Source organism: Panthera onca, chromosome B2, assembly GCF_046562875.1.
Source record: "Panthera onca isolate mPanOnc1 chromosome B2, mPanOnc1 haplotype 2, whole genome shotgun sequence".
Lineage (NCBI taxonomy): Eukaryota > Metazoa > Chordata > Mammalia > Carnivora > Felidae > Panthera > Panthera onca.
In genome coordinates, this window is record NC_138343.1 from 120,008,306 (window position 1) to 120,024,818 (window position 16,513).

General features: G+C 40.1%; 1 protein-coding gene across 9 annotated transcripts in view; it reads left to right on the forward strand.

The window, feature by feature from the left end:
* Positions 1-4,819, forward strand: part of EYA4 (EYA transcriptional coactivator and phosphatase 4) — a 275,438-nt gene extending 270,619 nt beyond the window's left edge. For 5 of the 9 annotated variants that reach the window (XM_078447328.2, XM_078447334.2, XM_078447330.2 and 2 more), the window contains 2 exons: positions 652-752; positions 4,150-4,819. In XM_078447328.2, coding sequence (XP_078303454.1) covers positions 652-752; positions 4,150-4,230 — 182 coding nt within the window. In that variant the 3' untranslated portion in view covers positions 4,231-4,819. Of the gene's footprint in view, positions 1-512; positions 614-651; positions 753-4,149 lie in introns of all 9 variants that reach the window. The other 4 variants (XM_078447329.2, XM_078447331.2, XM_078447336.2 and 1 more) reach the window with 2 other exon arrangements.
* Positions 4,820-16,513: the final 11,694 nt, after the last annotated feature.

Genomic DNA, 16,513 nt, shown 5'->3' on the forward strand with positions numbered 1-16,513 from the left:
ACAATTAATCTGAGCAGACTAGCTCCTAGCCACTTGAAGAAAGGAGTTTTTTTTTAATCTTTTTTATCAAGGTAAATTTACATCTTAGTATTTCCTCTTTCCTTACAGATCAGCCTTCAGTTTTTTTTTTACAATACTGTTTTTAGCCTACTTGTCTATACTGCTCAGACGAGACACAATTGATCCACAGGGTTAAACAAATAGATGTTAAAACTCACAGTTGCTTATCAAACTTGTTCCAGAATTCTCTTGCTCATGTACAAGACGCTCACATTTTCTCTGGGCCAGATGCTTAACCCTACTGGCTTTTGTGGAGTGTGAGACACATTTGTTTAATAATCTGTCTCAAGTGAAGACTGACATTATTCAAACATATTGGTTGATTTGGTAAACCCAGAGGTTGCAAGCTAGTTTAAGTGATTGATGTTCGAGAGAAATTAACCTAACACTTTATGAATCTTTAGGTTAATGAATGCAGTGGCTGGAAGAATAAGCAGTGCATTGTTTTTCAGGCAAGGAAAGCTGTTTTGAGCGTATAGTGTCCAGGTTTGGCACTAACATAACTTATGTTGTGATTGGAGATGGCCGAGACGAAGAACATGCCGCTAACCAGGTAACTTCACTCTGAACTTTATCTCATTTATCTTCCAGGGAAAGAAAGTTGCTTTGAACGAATAATGCAAAGGTTTGGCAGAAAAGTAGTATATGTTGTAATTGGGGATGGTGTAGAAGAAGAACAGGCAGCAAAAAAGGTAACCTGTCTCAAACAATGTTGGTGTGATAACTTCTAATGCAAGCTTTTGTGTTTGCATTCCTGTAGTTTGGCCCAATGGCAGCTTGACAAATGATCTAAATTTATAGATGCAAAGCAGTAAAGAGCATGAGAAGGTCGATACTTACATTCAAATAAACCATTTGGAGTCTAGCATTTTTTGCCTGAAATTTGATAGAAATGTAGGAAAATTCAGTCAGGTTTATTTACTTGCGTGCGTCATGCACACAGATACAGTGATCTTTAAGAAAGATGGGGGTGGGGAACCATTTTTAAACACGAAGGTCCACCTGATAAGTCTAATGAGCTCCATAGAAATCACACGAGTGACTCAGTTCTTCCCTTTTTGCTCACCCAGCTTTTATGCCCCATGGTCCTGGTGAACGCCTTGTAGTAAGCGTGTTCCGTGGTGATAAATGCTGAGGCTATTTTTAATAGCTGAAGAAAAACCTTGCTAGTGAAATTAATAAAGGCTGTTGGAATGACGTGTATTATCCAGATCCTTTGGTGCCAACTTGTCATAGAGACTCAGAGGCAGTATGCCTCGTATCTTCTAGAAGAGTGTTGTCTGTTTTAGTGAGATGTCAGTGCGTGATTGCAGCCAAGCAGCTGGCGTTGAACATATTCAGGAGACCTCATAGGCCCTAGGTATTTAAATAAGCCCTTTCATCTGGCCCATATTTCTGAAGAAGAAACTAAGGCAGTTAAAAGCCATGAAATTATCAAAAGATCATTAAGTGGTCAAAAGATCAAAAGAGGAGTGATTCCAAGATTGGTCCTAGACACCAAACTATCAGTCAAAAACACTGAGATCTAATGCTTCCTTTACTGAATGACCGCAAAATATCTATCATCTGGCCAGGATAAAAATCATAGAATTCATAAAATAAAGCAAAATGATAACCGCTGTTTTTAAACAGCAACAACACATTGGCTTGTTTTACATAAAAAGAATGTTGTCCTTATCCTGAGGAGACCTCAGATCATCATTGAATAAAGCCTTCACTGAAACACTTGTATGTGCTCGTGTGTTCACCTGATGTCTGTTTTCGAAAAACAGGAGGGGGAGGGCTTAAGAAAATTTATAGCTATACCAGAAAGATAAAAAACGTGATTTATGTTTGTAGATCATTCAAATCAAGCAAAGTGAAGAAGGAGCTTCTACTTTAGAAGGTTTGGTCAAGTATTGGAAGCCGTAATTGAAAAATATCCTGCTTTTCCATAACCTTGAGAGAGTTGGTGCAGGCTCTGACGCCCACAGAGCTCTTGGTCTCCATGAGCGGTGTCAGTGACCCCAGACCGCACCCTGCCCCCCCCACCCCTTGCCCCCAGGACGTTCTGTAGAAGGCCAGGGATGCAGCCTCAAGAAACTCCACTTTCAGTGCGGACTGCTACATAGAATCCTCCTCGTGGCACACAGTTGAAATAACTTCTGGAGTTTGTCAATGGCCTGAGTCCGTGTTGTTTCGATTTTTCATGTTGGCACCAGAATTACACACAACAAGTAGTCAATGCAGCCACTGCCGCACACATTTTGCAACTCTTGCAGCTTACGCGAAATTCACATCTCTCTAGGTCAGGGCTAATAAAATGCGCTTTTCCAAACCAGGAATGTTATATGCCTTTGAAAATGAAAATGTATAGAGTCTACACCGTTTGCCCGTGGTGTGAAAAACAGGATGTGACCCAACAGTTGTCCTCCCCTCTGCTTTACACCTGAAACTTCAGGGGAAAAAGGCCTGACTCCAAGTGGATGAGAACCTTGGTTAGAATGCTACTTCCAAATGGTTGTTTATGTAGGTGCAGTTTTGGTGATGGTGAAGGCTTACAGCTCTGTTTTGAAACACAGGTGGCTGGTTCCTCTAGTATCCAGGATGCATGCTTTTCTTTGGATGTGGCTGTTACCGCATGCGCAGACATACAAAGTACTATTTTGTTACTATAAATAGATCTGAGCTGAATGGAAAAACAAAATGTTACTTTACGTGAATAGCTGTGCTTTCATTGGACCTAGAAACATGCTTTGTTTTGCAAATTTTAGCAGAAATTTGAAAGTTTAAGAACGTATAACCGCACTCCCCCATAGGAATATATAATGTGAGCCAATATTGTACTTTTCAGTTTTCTGGAAGCTGCATTTAAAAAAAAAAAAAAAGTAAAAAGAGACAGGTAGAATTAATTTTAGTAATATACTTTAGCCCACTATGCATAAAATATTACTGACTCGACACCTAACAAATGTAATAATTACTAATGTGATGTTTGTATTCTAAGTCTTTGAAATTCAGTATGCATTTTGGACAGGACTTGCCATATTTCAAGTGCTCACTAGACACATGGGGTTGGTGGCTACCATATTGGACAGCAAAGAATTATAACAATAGTGATTTAGTTGAATGTTTAACTTTTATAATAAAATATTTTCCCTGTTTTATATATATGGATATATTTATTTCCATTGTATATATAGATATATATTCCATGCATATATATTCTATAAGGTGCCATCAGCCCAAAATTACAAGTAATGCTTGACTTTGTTAATTGCTATAGTGCATTATTTCTTTGTTTCATTACTGTCCTTAATGGAGAATTTTTCAACATTTTTTTTTCTAATCACATTTTTTCATGAAATTTACCACACATATACCGTATCCTGGTATATCTTTGGAGAGCCACAAACCATTGTAATGTCTAAGCATATTTTTCCCCACAAGAGCCCATTATTGTTCCTTCGGGTACATACCGCTCCTATTGTGAATGGATGCCGGAGTGCGAAATTTCTCTCAGTCCCACACCATGAAGTAAGTTAAGTCAATGCTACCGGCTTAAGTTACTACTTACCCGAGACAAGGAAGAAGATTGATTATCCCTGCATTGTTTTCTACCTTACATAGTCCAGCTTCAAATTATTTTTTACATACAAAAGAATTCACCCTCTTCCTCTCAAATAGATAAAAAGCCTGGGACTCAGGAAGTGTGTCATTGTCAAAATTTTGTTTCTAACCGAGAGGGGAACCCTAAGGAGTGTTGTGGTTAAAAATCGCGTCCCCTCAGCCAGGGAGGATTTTGATGCTCAGCTTGCACCCCCAGATGCTAATCTTGGTAATGATACGTTCCAGAATGAACACTAAACCACTTCAGAAATTTCAGTATTTGCTTTTATAAATATTCAAATCCAGTTCAGATCTATTTCTCTCTTATTCGAAGACAGTATGATACTGATGTTACCAAGCCTTCCAATACAATCATGCCTCCCTTGAATGTGGGTGAACCACACGTTTCTGTGTCCACTGTTGCTTCGTTGAGACAATAGTTACGATTTCTCTCCATTCCTTCCCCTTCTCTCCCCCGTACCTCCCTCTGTCAACACACAGCACAACATGCCCTTTTGGAGGATTTCAAGTCACTCGGACCTCTTGGCTCTACATCAAGCACTGGAATTAGAGTATTTGTAACTGTGTTCTCTAGCTGGAGATCCATTTTTTTTTTATATATATATTTCAAGTACACTGAATTTTTATGTGTGATCCAATGCCTCTGGCTTTTACACATATAAATTGTCTTAAAGGATGAAATCATATTTGGAATGACAGTTCCAGAATGAAGAATTCAGATTGCTGAATGGAAGTTAAACTTTAGTGCTACAGAAAGGAAAGCTCTATGGTCTTATATTTACAACACTTTAATGTTTAAAACAAAACAAAAAAAAAAATCTGTGGAGGTTGCTGGTACACAGCGAACAAGTCCTAACTGGAATTAACAGCTTTAGCAAAGAACTCTTACCCTGGCAAAGTACCAACACGTGCTCCGTCCGACAAGGTGGTGCTCAACAACATTCCTCAAAATGGGAGATCTTCTCAGCCCTGAGGTTTGAATCTGACTTTAGCCTACCTAGCCCAGAAAATCTGAATTGGAATGCACTCAAGACTGTATAAGGACAATCCTATCTAGACCTGTAATTTGTGTAAATTATTGATGAAAATAATTTACTGTGACTTTATTAGCAGCTGACTTTGAAAGTGGATGCAATTTTTCTTTCATTTGTTGGGGGGGGGGGAAGGGGGGAAATGGGGGGTGGAAATGGGAGTCTGAAATGTCTCTTTTTTAAGTTTGGCAAACAGAATGTTCATACTGATGTGTTGTGCCTTAAAGACAAGACGGCGTTTGTGTGTTACAATTTTTGGTTAAAATCTGTAGATAATGAAAAAAAAAAAAAAAAACCTTTGTGATCATTCTTAAGATGACCAAATTTAAAATTCAAGCTATCAAAAGCTTAATACTGCATCAGCAAGAAACTGAGTATTTGTTGCAATAAGAAAACAATGATAATAAAAGAAAGCTTGTGTTTTATTTGGGTTCTTAATAATTCCAGTAATTATATGAGGCAACTACTTGTGCATCCAACCATAAGCAGAAGGTTTGAGAAAGACTGTGGGACCTTTACTTAGAAAGTGAAATGTATGTTGAAGTCTCGAGTACCCTTTCTACAGTTCTCCTGGAGAAAACTAAGAGCCATATTCATGACTAGTTAACACTATTTTGAGTTTGACCTTCCAATATGTGTAAGTCGTATAGAGGAAAATAGCCTCATTAAAATCATAAGCAAATAGTACCCAAACTTTCTTAGGAGAAGCCGTGAGTATGGCTTAGAATTCACGTCGAGTGAACTATGGCTTAACGTCAAGCTAAGTGCATTCATTCCTGATGCCATGGCAAAAATGAAACGTCTTCCGTGGTGGAAGGCGAATGCCCAGATGGTTTCTGAAGGAAGGAGTGAATCGATGAAAATTTTACCTAGAATATCATCATAAAATAAATTGGCAAGTGAGCCAGATCTTGGGAGCAAGACCGAAATTGCAGCAGTGAAATAGTATCTGGTTCTCTGTCTTAATGCATCGGTCCAGTTTCTCTCCCTTAGAGACCCCCGCACCTCCATTTCTGCCTGCACTGTTTCTGCACAATGACCTGCATTCATTGCAAGGAGAACCTGTCATCGTCGTGTGTGCATGTGTTGTTTTTTTTTTTTTTCGTGGTGTGTAGCCCACGTTAGGAACACGATACGGGTTCTCCTGTCATTTCGTATGACATGATTTCCCTTGTGGGAATTTAAGACTTCAAGATCTAGGAATGTTTGGATGTGGTGTGCACCTGCAGTTCTGTGTTTAAAATGTCATAATGTGGAACCAGGAGTCCAGTCCGTAGGCAGAGCCTGGTCCGTGATCTCTTCGGTGGCTCCCAGAGATCAGTGCTTTGCACACTGATCGCAGCATTCACTATGGAAACGTGGTTTCATTTTGCAGGCTATAAACCCGTATTTCTTTACTGAATGCCGAGGCCATACTTCCATCGGGCAGAAAGAGCTTGAGATCCAATGTTGCAGATTGTAAGACTGTGATTTCATCATGCGAACCTTCAACATATTCTTTAAATTTTGTACCTTTTGGCTCTCTCTGCCCCAGGTACTGGTGCAGATAAAGTAAGGTTGCAAGACTTTTAATAATAACGATAATGATAATAATACTAATAATAATCTTACATTTATATTGGCCTTTAGCTTGAAAATAGCAGTTTAAAAAAATCAAAGAGCTGCACTGGCTATCAATAATTATGTTTTGTGCACTAAAACTTTAAATATTTATTACTGTGAATAAAACGAAATTATCTTTATCGCCAGTTTCTTTAAATGATAGAATTGCGGCATTATACCTAGATTTTTCATTCTTTTCCATATCAAACAAGCAAGGCTTCTAATGCTGTTAAACCAGCAGGTACAGAGAGGAATACCCCTTCACAGGGCAAAGGGAGGGTCACCAATTACATCACCTAGTGCTGTTCCCCACACACATCTTCTCCCCCGATAGTGTGTTCAGAAGAGACTGCAAGCATAAAACCTAGAAGCTAGGTTGACAGAGAACACTTTGGCACAATAATGGCACAAGCCAATGTGGCCGAGCTCGCAGCGTGTCGTGCAACTTTGAGCATGCTCAGTCTAGAACTCTGCCCTTCCTATGCTAGGAGCAGCAGATCCTCTAGCTTTCTGATCTACAAAAACAAACAAACAAACAAAAATAAGCCAACAAGCAAACAAGAAGGACAACCCCTTTTGGAAATTCCCACTTTCTGTTGACATGGACTGTTGTGCCTTACTGTAAACCAATTTGAAAAGTAATTTGGTCACTGAAAGGAATTTTCGGCTACTACATGTACACAAGTTGGTTTATCACCAGGGAAGGTAACCACCTTGGGTTGCACCTGAAAAATAGAAAAGCAGGTGGCCCAACTATAGTAATATAGCATACAAGATTAAGTCACTACACCCCTACGAAAGTTTGTAAGTCAAATTCCGAGGCAAAAAGTAGATTTTAGAATCATGCGTTTGGCGCACAAAAAGTAGATAACCCTCTAAACGTGCTTTTTTTTTTTTTCTTAGTCTCTGGTGAGCTAAGATTCAAAATAGCGTGAAGAGCATGCTCCAGTCTGAAGTTGCTGGGTTTTGTTTTCTTTGTTCTTTTAAGCAAATTTGTCTGTGATGAGCCTACCTTCTCAGTGAATATGGCCTTCAGTGTTTCCTTCAGAAACAAATTGAAGCATCACGCACCAAAGTTGCATCTTGACTCGCAACTATGGTGGCATTTTGGAAATCTCACAGTCCAGCTCAAGGGTTTCTGTTATGTATTAGTAAAGTATAGATTATCGGGGCCTACATAATTTAAAGAAATGTAAATTAATATTAAAAGCCTGTAAAAATATGTACATCTTTACTGTGTCTCAATAAATACCTTTGGAAACGTTTTCATTTTCTTCACCCTCCCAGGTTGTAGAGTCTTTGTTGTGTGGATTTAGCTCAATTCTAAATAATGTGAAATCTATACTTGGGTTTCTTGGTGTATTCTCACCTTCCCTTGCTTGTGCCTAGATTATGTAGTTTGCATTTAAAGCGAGCTGAGATGTAACAAGGCAGAAGGTCACTCATCAAGACCGGAAGTGGGCTGGTGAAGGGAAAGGCTGTGAGTTACTTTGGTTGTTACATAGAAGCAGTTACATTCCTGTGTTATGCAGAAAGTAGTTGCCGTTTGCTAATGACAAAGCAGTGCCTTTTAGAGTATTTAAAGCACGGTTTTGATTGGGTTTTTTTTTTTTAAGATGAATATGGGGTGTCCTTTATAAGTAGCTTCCCCAGAGTGATAGGAGTGTATTTCTTAAACAGCTTTTAACAGCTTTATTACCTTGTGTGTGGTACTGATTTATTTGCAAATCTGTTGTTCAAATGCAAACGGAAGGGCAATTTCAGACGGCCTCATTCACGAGTTTTTTTAAAAGGTTCACGGCCAAATTGAGGAGGTCCTCTCTCTAAAATTGCACGTTTCTACAGAAATAGCATTTCTATCCTTTCCCTGCTTCACCGTCAAATACTACTTCCTCCTTGGACTTCCCGTTATCCAACATGGCACATAGTTTATCTTTTGTATCCGATGACTCACCCACTAGAATGTGTGCTCTGCGAGGGCAGTGATTTTTATCTTATTGTGGTTTGCTCACTTCTATATAACCAGTATCTAGGAAAGTATCTGGCATAAAGTAGACACTCAAAAGAAATAGTTGTTGAAGGAATGTGTAAACCATAGGAAAACCCTTAACATGATCATGGTCTGAAATTAAAGCGATGTTAAAATGTTGGACTAGAATTAAAAAGAGAAAATGTGCAGTTACATTTGGTTGGTAAATTTTTACCACTTAGATGGAGTATCTGCTGGACTAATAATTCATGAAAATAAAGAGCAAGGATGGCCATAAGCAAAGATGTATTTGGAAAAAGAGTTACGCGTGAATGGAGAATGATCTGAAAAGAAAAAAAAAACAAGTTTGTAGTGAATCAGTAATTGCTTCCTCTGCCCCCATTAGTCTTTTATTAAATAATAATAATATGCAACATCAGTAGCTTTAGTTGATTTTAATTACTTAAAGCCAGAAAATATCACATAAAACTTAGATCTGTTTGCAAGGTCTGTCTGTGGTTTGTGATTCTGAGTTCCAGGAAAAAAAAAAGAAAGAAAGAGAAATGTATGATTTCGCTTAGCTAGCAAAAGAGAACCATTACTTAACATCTGTGTATGATATGCATTTTTTAAATTAATTATCAAATACAGTAGTGTAAAAGAACATATATTCTCATTCATGGGCCACGACTCAAAAACTTCTCAAAGCTGACCAGGCCTCAGTCCATTCTGAGGATGTACTGTCGTAAACAAAGATGTTTCTTCAGAGCACCATGGGGAAAAGTTTTCTAGTTCTGTCTTGAAATGCCTGTCCCTCATTCAGAGAACCTTCCAGGACTGTGTTAACATACAATTTGAAAAATGTCCAAATACCATGTGCTCCTATCTGACAAAGCAGATCGCCCTATGCAAGCTAGAATATCATTTTCTCTCCTTATAAAATACTTCTTGACTGAGGCTTGTGGGAAACACTGTTTCTGGGCCTAAAGGGTACCGTGTTGTCTCTGTAGTCATAAAATCTTAGATTGTTATGTCTGGTGGGTGACTGCAATGATGATGTCAGTCTAGTTCTCTGGGAAGCCTTCGGTGAAAATACATAGCCCTGAATGAGAGTAAGTGTTGGAGGCAGTGAAAGAGACACGGAGTAAATTAGTCTCCACAGAACCACAGGGCAGGGCTGACTCTGAACTCATCACACTGTTGACCCTCAGGCTCTTAGGCAGGTAGATACAGTCGGGGGTGGGGGGGGAGACTCTGAGGACCTTGTGCGAGTGAAGGTGGGGGGCTCCAATGGGTGCCATATGGTACATGGCAAATAGTTTGCTGAGGCACTTAACCAGCCCTCAAAGGGAAGATTCCTGGAGAAGATGATTTCCAAGCTAGAACGCCAAGGACAAAAGGGAAAAGGCAGGCCAGAGAAAAGGGATTGGAAGCATCTAGACAAAGTGGGAAATATAGAAGAATGTAGGTCAGAGAGAAAAGTAGAATGTTGTGGTCAGAGAACTATTTTACTGTTTATTGTTTACTGAACAAATAATTACTGTTTCTGGAACACAGAGTGAAGGGAGGGAATAATAAGAAATGAGACTGGAAAATAAACAAGGGCCAGATCATGAGGATTTCAATCTACCATTTTATTTTCAGTACACATTTCGATTTTATCATACGATCAGTAGGTGTCAAATGAAAGGTTTGTAAACAGAGGATGTGTCTGGATTTGCGGTGGGTGACAGTCCCTCTGGCCCTACAGTGGAGAATAGGGGACCTGCGAGGCTGGCACAGGGTCTCAGAGAGTTACCGATAGATTCCTGAGTTAGGTGATGGCCTTGAGTATGGACACATGTACACAGATTGAAGAGCTTACCATGCTAAGGATAATTAGCCTTTATCAGTTGTTCCTGCTGCTTCTCATGCCCTCAGGCAAATCCAGCCTTATCTCTGGATTTCTGGTTTGGGAAATTGGATTGATGCAGTGCCATTCACAGAGATGAGAAACACAAAAGAAAAAAGGATTCTGGTAGCTAGTTATTGGAGGAAGATACTGAGTCCAGTGATTGGAAGTGTTACTTTGGAGGTGTGGTGGGCCTCAAAGTAGACTTGTCCAGTGGCATGTTGGACTTGCAGTGACTTTCTGGTTGGTTGTGAGACACCTTGTCGGGTCATAACTGAATCACTCTGAAAGCAGTCAATAAAATCCTAAGTAATTTCATCGGATCGTGTCCGTTAGTCATTTAAACAAGATTTGCCACTTGTGCAACCTTGAGACAGCATTAGTGAAAGCTAGAAATGATGGCAGGAATGCAGAATGTGTACGTACAGTGTGGATCATGGGAAATTATTTGGGATTACCAGTTGACTTAATATCCTGCCTTCCCATCTCCTTGCCTTACCCCAGTTTCTAGTAACGATAAATAATACTATATCTGGATTAACAACCCTGAGGCAATTCAAATGCCTCTGTGAACTTCTCATTGGTGTCTTTTCTACAAGTCATTGCCACCTTACGTCTACTTGGAAACAAACATGGCATTTCTAATTTATTTGCCAAAGAAGACCTATTTGAGCAGGAGCTTTACAACAGATTGACAGGTGATTTAGTCGCTTGTTCTTGGACAGATTCATGTACCCCCAAAATATGGCTTTCATTAAAATATATGTTATGGTGAATAAACTGTTTCATGAAAGTGGGCAGTAATAACGTGTATGTGAAGAGAAATTAAAAATAATGCCAAACACATCTATAAAACCTTCCTATTTGGCTCATGAAATTGCATGTACATCAGATGGAAACATTAGGGGTTAAAGTGGAGGAGACATTAGAGTGGGCTCTGGAAAAAAGATGGAATAACACGTCATTTTTTAACCTTGCACTAGAGCCTTACAAATGACAAGTGTATTTTCCAAATTCTGAGGACCGGCTGCTTTCGTAAATAAAATCTACTACCACAGATTATTACCACGTCTGGCAACATATGTCATCCCCATGCTTGGCTCAAGCACTCAACTGGCTCTTAAGAAGAGGAAAGAGAACATTTTTCTTCTGTCTACCCAAAGTAAGGATATTCATTCATGCACCTTCTTCTGTCTCCGTGAAGCCTGCGTTATTGTTGTCGTAGGTTTTATCCATCTGACCTCAGCAGGGACAGACCCGGGTCGAGACAGCTGGAACCATTGAAGCAAGGTGAGGAATGGGAACAGGCTGCAGGTGGCCAGACTTTGATTTAATCAGTAGCTTTGGAGGCAGCTCTGAAGTGAGCACGGAGGAGAAGGGAGGGGAAGGAAAGTCACATTGGAAGAGACTTTAAATGAGCCAGGAGCTTACCGTACGTAACCTCATTTAATTACTACATCCTCGTGAGGTGGTATCTTTAGTCCTACTATCTAGTTTAAGTGACCTCGTAACATCCTAGGACTTGTGGGTGGCACAGCTTGGAACCTAGGTCCATCAGGTGGACTGTCTAGACCACAAAGTTATGCTTACAGCATTTCTGCGTATCACAGTTGAGATGCTCAGAACTTGCAGAATTCTGATCTGAGGAAAAGTGCCATCAAGAGCATGTGAGATGGCAAGCAGTGGAGTTACCCGTGACTCTTTTCTGTCCCTGTGGGCATAAATGCCCTGCAAGTACCATCCTGTGTGGCCATTTGGGTGACAAATGGCCCTCGTGCCGTAAAAATGCTACTTCTGCAGATGAGTGGTAGGAGGGGCTCTCAGCTGATCATTTGGCCTCGTGGTCCCAGTGAATATCCAGTTCTATATGGGAACCCAAGAGATCACTACCCAATGAAAGCTGCTGAGTTGGTTTTCATTTAAGCAGAAACACATTTTCCCGATGCCCCCTCTTTAAGACACGTTTCTTGGATGTGACACATACATCAACAGCTTTTGACACAACTGACTTATAGGCACACCGAACTAAAGGATGAGCCTGAGGAGGCTGCTGACCAGAGTGGGGGATTATGGAGTCTCTAGAGCTACCTAGTATGGGGAAAACAAATCGGGGAGGGTGTTGAGGATTCAGCGTGACTGCAGGAGTATCTGCATAACATGTTCAGAAGAGAGTCCCTACGGGATAAGTGGAGAAAAAGGTTTTCAAAGCAACTGGGACAACTTTGCATCTTAAAAAAAAAATTCTAGAGTGGACGTGCCTTTTTTAAAAAAGATTGCAGTAAAATACACATCAAGTTTACTGCGTTGACTGTTTTTAAGTGGAAATCAGGACATCACGTTGTTGGGCTGCTGTCACTACCATCCGTGGGCAGAACTCCACGTCTTGCAAAACTGCAACTGCACCCAGTGAATAAGAATCCCCCATTCCCCCTCCTTCCAGCCCCTGGCAACCAGCATTCCACCTTCTGTCTGTGAATTTGACTACTCGAGGTATCTCATATGAGCATAACCCTGCAGTATTTATCCTTTCGTGACAGGCTTACTTCGTGTAGCATAATGTCCTCAAGGTTCATCCATGTCCTAGTGTGTGTCAAAATTTCCTTCCTTTTTAAGGTTGAATGATATTCCCTCGTATGGATACACCACATTGTGTTTATCCATTCGTCCAGGGATAAACACTTGGGTTACTTCCGTTGCAACAAATGGTGTTATGACCATGGGTGTACAAATACCTCTTTGAGTCTCTGCTTTCAATTCTTTGGGGTATATAGCCAGAAGTGAAAATGTTTGATCATGTAGTAATCTTATTTTGAAATTTTTGAGTTACTGCCACCCTTTTCCATAGCAGTTGTACTGTTTCACTTTCCCGCGAATAATGCAGGAGGGTTTCAGTGTCTCCACATCCCCACCATTGTTATTATCATGTGTTTGGGTTGTAGTCATTCTAATGTCTGTGAGGAGACACCTCATTGTGGTTTCGATTTGCATTTCCTTCATGATTAGTGATGTTGAGCATCTTTTCATGTGCTTATTGACCGTTTGTGGATCTTCTTTGAAGTGTCTAGTCAGTCCTTTGCTAATTTTTTTAATTGCGTTTCCTTTTTGTTGAATTGTAGGAATACTTTATTCTGGACATTACTTATCAGATATATGATTTGCAGATATCTTCTGCCATTCTGTGGGTTTCCATGTCTATAGTGAACATGAGCTTTTTTGTGTGTACTCAGTGTCTCCTTTTTAGGGAACCACCATATCTCTGGGCATATGGCTGAGCCTTAGCCAATCATACTCCATTCTATTTACCACAAGAACTTATCTGCCCAGTGATGGATATTGGACCCAACCTGCGCCTGTGAAAACCCACCCCAAGATTTTTCTCCAAAGATGTTGTGAGAGATGCACTGTGTTTCTGAGATCATAAGCCCCAGGCTAGGATCATCAGCCTAGAACACCAGGACCATCCTTCCTTCTACACTGAGAGAGAACAGGAATGTGAAGCCGACACAGTGGGAAACAGAGCTGAGAAATGTAGCCCTGGTGATGCTGTTGAAGCATTTAGCTTCAGCATATCAGGAGACAGGACATCTACTCAACAACCATACCTGGAGTTTTTAGTTTTATCAAAGCTTTTCTTTTCCTTTTTCTTCTTTCTTTCTTCTTTAAACTTGTTTGACTTTGGTCTGTATCAGTTGCAGTCAAGACTGTGTGCACAAATAACCAGCTGGAAATGGTGATTCCCAGAGCAAAGAGCCCTAAAGCATAGCCTTCAATTGATGTTTTGGAGAATAAAGGGGTCACTCAAAGTATAAAGTGGTTTTGGGAATCTCTGAATCTCCAGGTCTTCTACTCTTTCCAGTTATACAGTGGCCAACAGATCTGGGTTCAGCAAGGGATGGAAGGGAGGGCCTTTGTCTTGAAGAAAGGGGCCCCATGTACCCCCACAGTTGTTTAAAATGTTGCTTTCAAATATTAGCCCCTGTAAATTACAGTGCTCTAGATAAACCCTGATACCTCACTTTTTGTCACCCTACAAATTGGCCATATACCCTAAGAACGTAGATATCTAGGTGTGGAATCTCAGGACTCCATCTGCCTTTCCCCTCTCCCCCACCCCTGTGACCCCATCACCTAATCATCTGTAAGATGCAGTTGAGAACTAACTTAGCCAGTTGGATGCCAGATCCTGTGATTCCTTAATTTTTCTTTCTTTGGAAAAAATATTGGCCTCGTGCCCTGACTCATTACTGTTCCACCTACAGGCATACAATGAGTTCAGTAAAAAGGGCACTGCTGAGTCACATAGTCTCCAACGTTCTGCATGATCAAAAATAACATGGTGGTTAAGAGTGTATAGGTTCTTCTTTTTTCCTATTTCTCATATAACTCTAAAACACTCATACTGAGAGCTTACATATTTTGCTTTTTGATCAGCTAGAACCTTTTTCTTAAACAGCTGAATGATGAACCCTAAAGGCAGGAGTTTCTTTTACAACAACTGACAGAACCTTAGGGCTAGAAAACACTTCATGCTAATGAAACAACAAATCATGGGCTTGACAGAAATGAGGCTGTTGCTGTTTTCCTGGGCAGTAATTTAAGCTTGTAGGTATGTACTCCCTTAACATGAAGTCAAGGGATAAGATGCTTTCCTAGCCTGAAATCCCCTTCTTTAATGGCAGAATTGTACATAATTAGTGCATCTTTTGTGTTTTGTTTTTTTAAGAAATGGTCTAGCAGACTTTCCTTCTAAACACTTCATTTTAATTGTGTTGACTGCTACAAAGCGTGAGCTTTTTGCCAACTCTGACCAGAGAGTGTTCTATATCCTGAGGCTGCTTTCTGTTCTCAGGAGAATAAGAAGAGAAGTATCTTTAAAATAACTAATCCCATCCTGAGAAACTTTCCACTTGCTCTCTCTCCTTGGGATTTTTTTTTTTTTTTAATTAAACCAAACTGAAATAAATAAATAAATATAAAATGATCTGTAATAGTGGAGGCAAGTGGAATTAAAGGACATTTTCCATTCAAAACAATGTCTAAATAAATGTCTAAATTCATCAGCCTTTCACTGCCTAATAATGTGACATGTTTACAATGTTGAAGGAAATCAGGTGTTTTCATGCTAAATGAAAATAAAATTTATGTGCTGTTATTACCATATTCTTTGCCTGGTGTTTCTCACTCTATTCATCATTAAAGGCTACCCAATAAATACTGTGCGAACTGCAATCGGGGAAGTTATGCGGCAATAACTCAGAATTGGCTATAAATAACCACCCACCGGGGCCTTGGGAAGAGTCAAGAGCTTAAGGGGGATTGTTTGCACCCCAGTTGCTATATTGTGAAGAAGAGTTGGTGGGGCTATTTCCACTTCATATTTGATACACTAGAGGCAAAGCTTGGACACTTGGATTCCAGCATAAAAGAAGGTCTTTATCTGTCACCATGTAAGCCAAGGCAGGAAGTAAGTAGGTTAAAATGGTGTGATTTCGGAGACTAAACCTTCCTTTATCCAACTCTGTCAGAAAGCTGATAGAGAAAGACTTGTCTACCCTGTGTATTAGTTAGCTATTGCTGTGTAACAAATTACTCCATAACCTAGCAGCTAATCAAGCATTTATTATCACTTGGTTTCACTTGGTTTTTTGACATTGAATCGGAATGTCAGTAATCTAGGAGCAGCATAGCTGAGTGGTCTGACTCAGAGTGGCTCACAAGATTACAATCAAGCTGTCAGCCAGGACTATAGTCATCTCAGAGCTTAACTAGCTGGAGAATCTTCTTTCAAGCTCACTTAAATGATCATTGACAAGAATCAGTTCTTTCCTGTCTCTTGGCTTCAGGCTTTAGTTTTTTGTCACATGGAACTCTCAGTAACACTGGTCACAATATGGCAGCTTGCTTGTCTCATAGTGAGAGATCCAAGAGGAAGAGTTGGAGTGAGCTAGCAAGACATGCCCCAAATGGAAGTGCCTCAAATGGAAGCTTCTACCTAATCTCAGAAGTGGTATACCTTTTGCCATGTGGTGTTGGTCACACAGATCAACCATGAGATAATGTGAGAGGATGATACACAGAGTGTCAATACCAGGAAGTGGGAGTCATTGGCGGGGGGGGGGGGGGGGTGCATCTTGAATCCTGTCTACCTCACTCTTGGATGAAGCTGTCACTGATACTTACAAACAGGCTAAAAAGTGAAATAAACCAGCACAATCAATTCAAAAGAGCACAATTTAGAGTAGGACACCCCTGGTTCTAAATCCTGGAGTGCTTCTTACTACCTTATGGTAATTACATACCTCCCTGAGCCTTCAACTAACAACCCATCTTATACAGTTGTTGTGAGTTAAA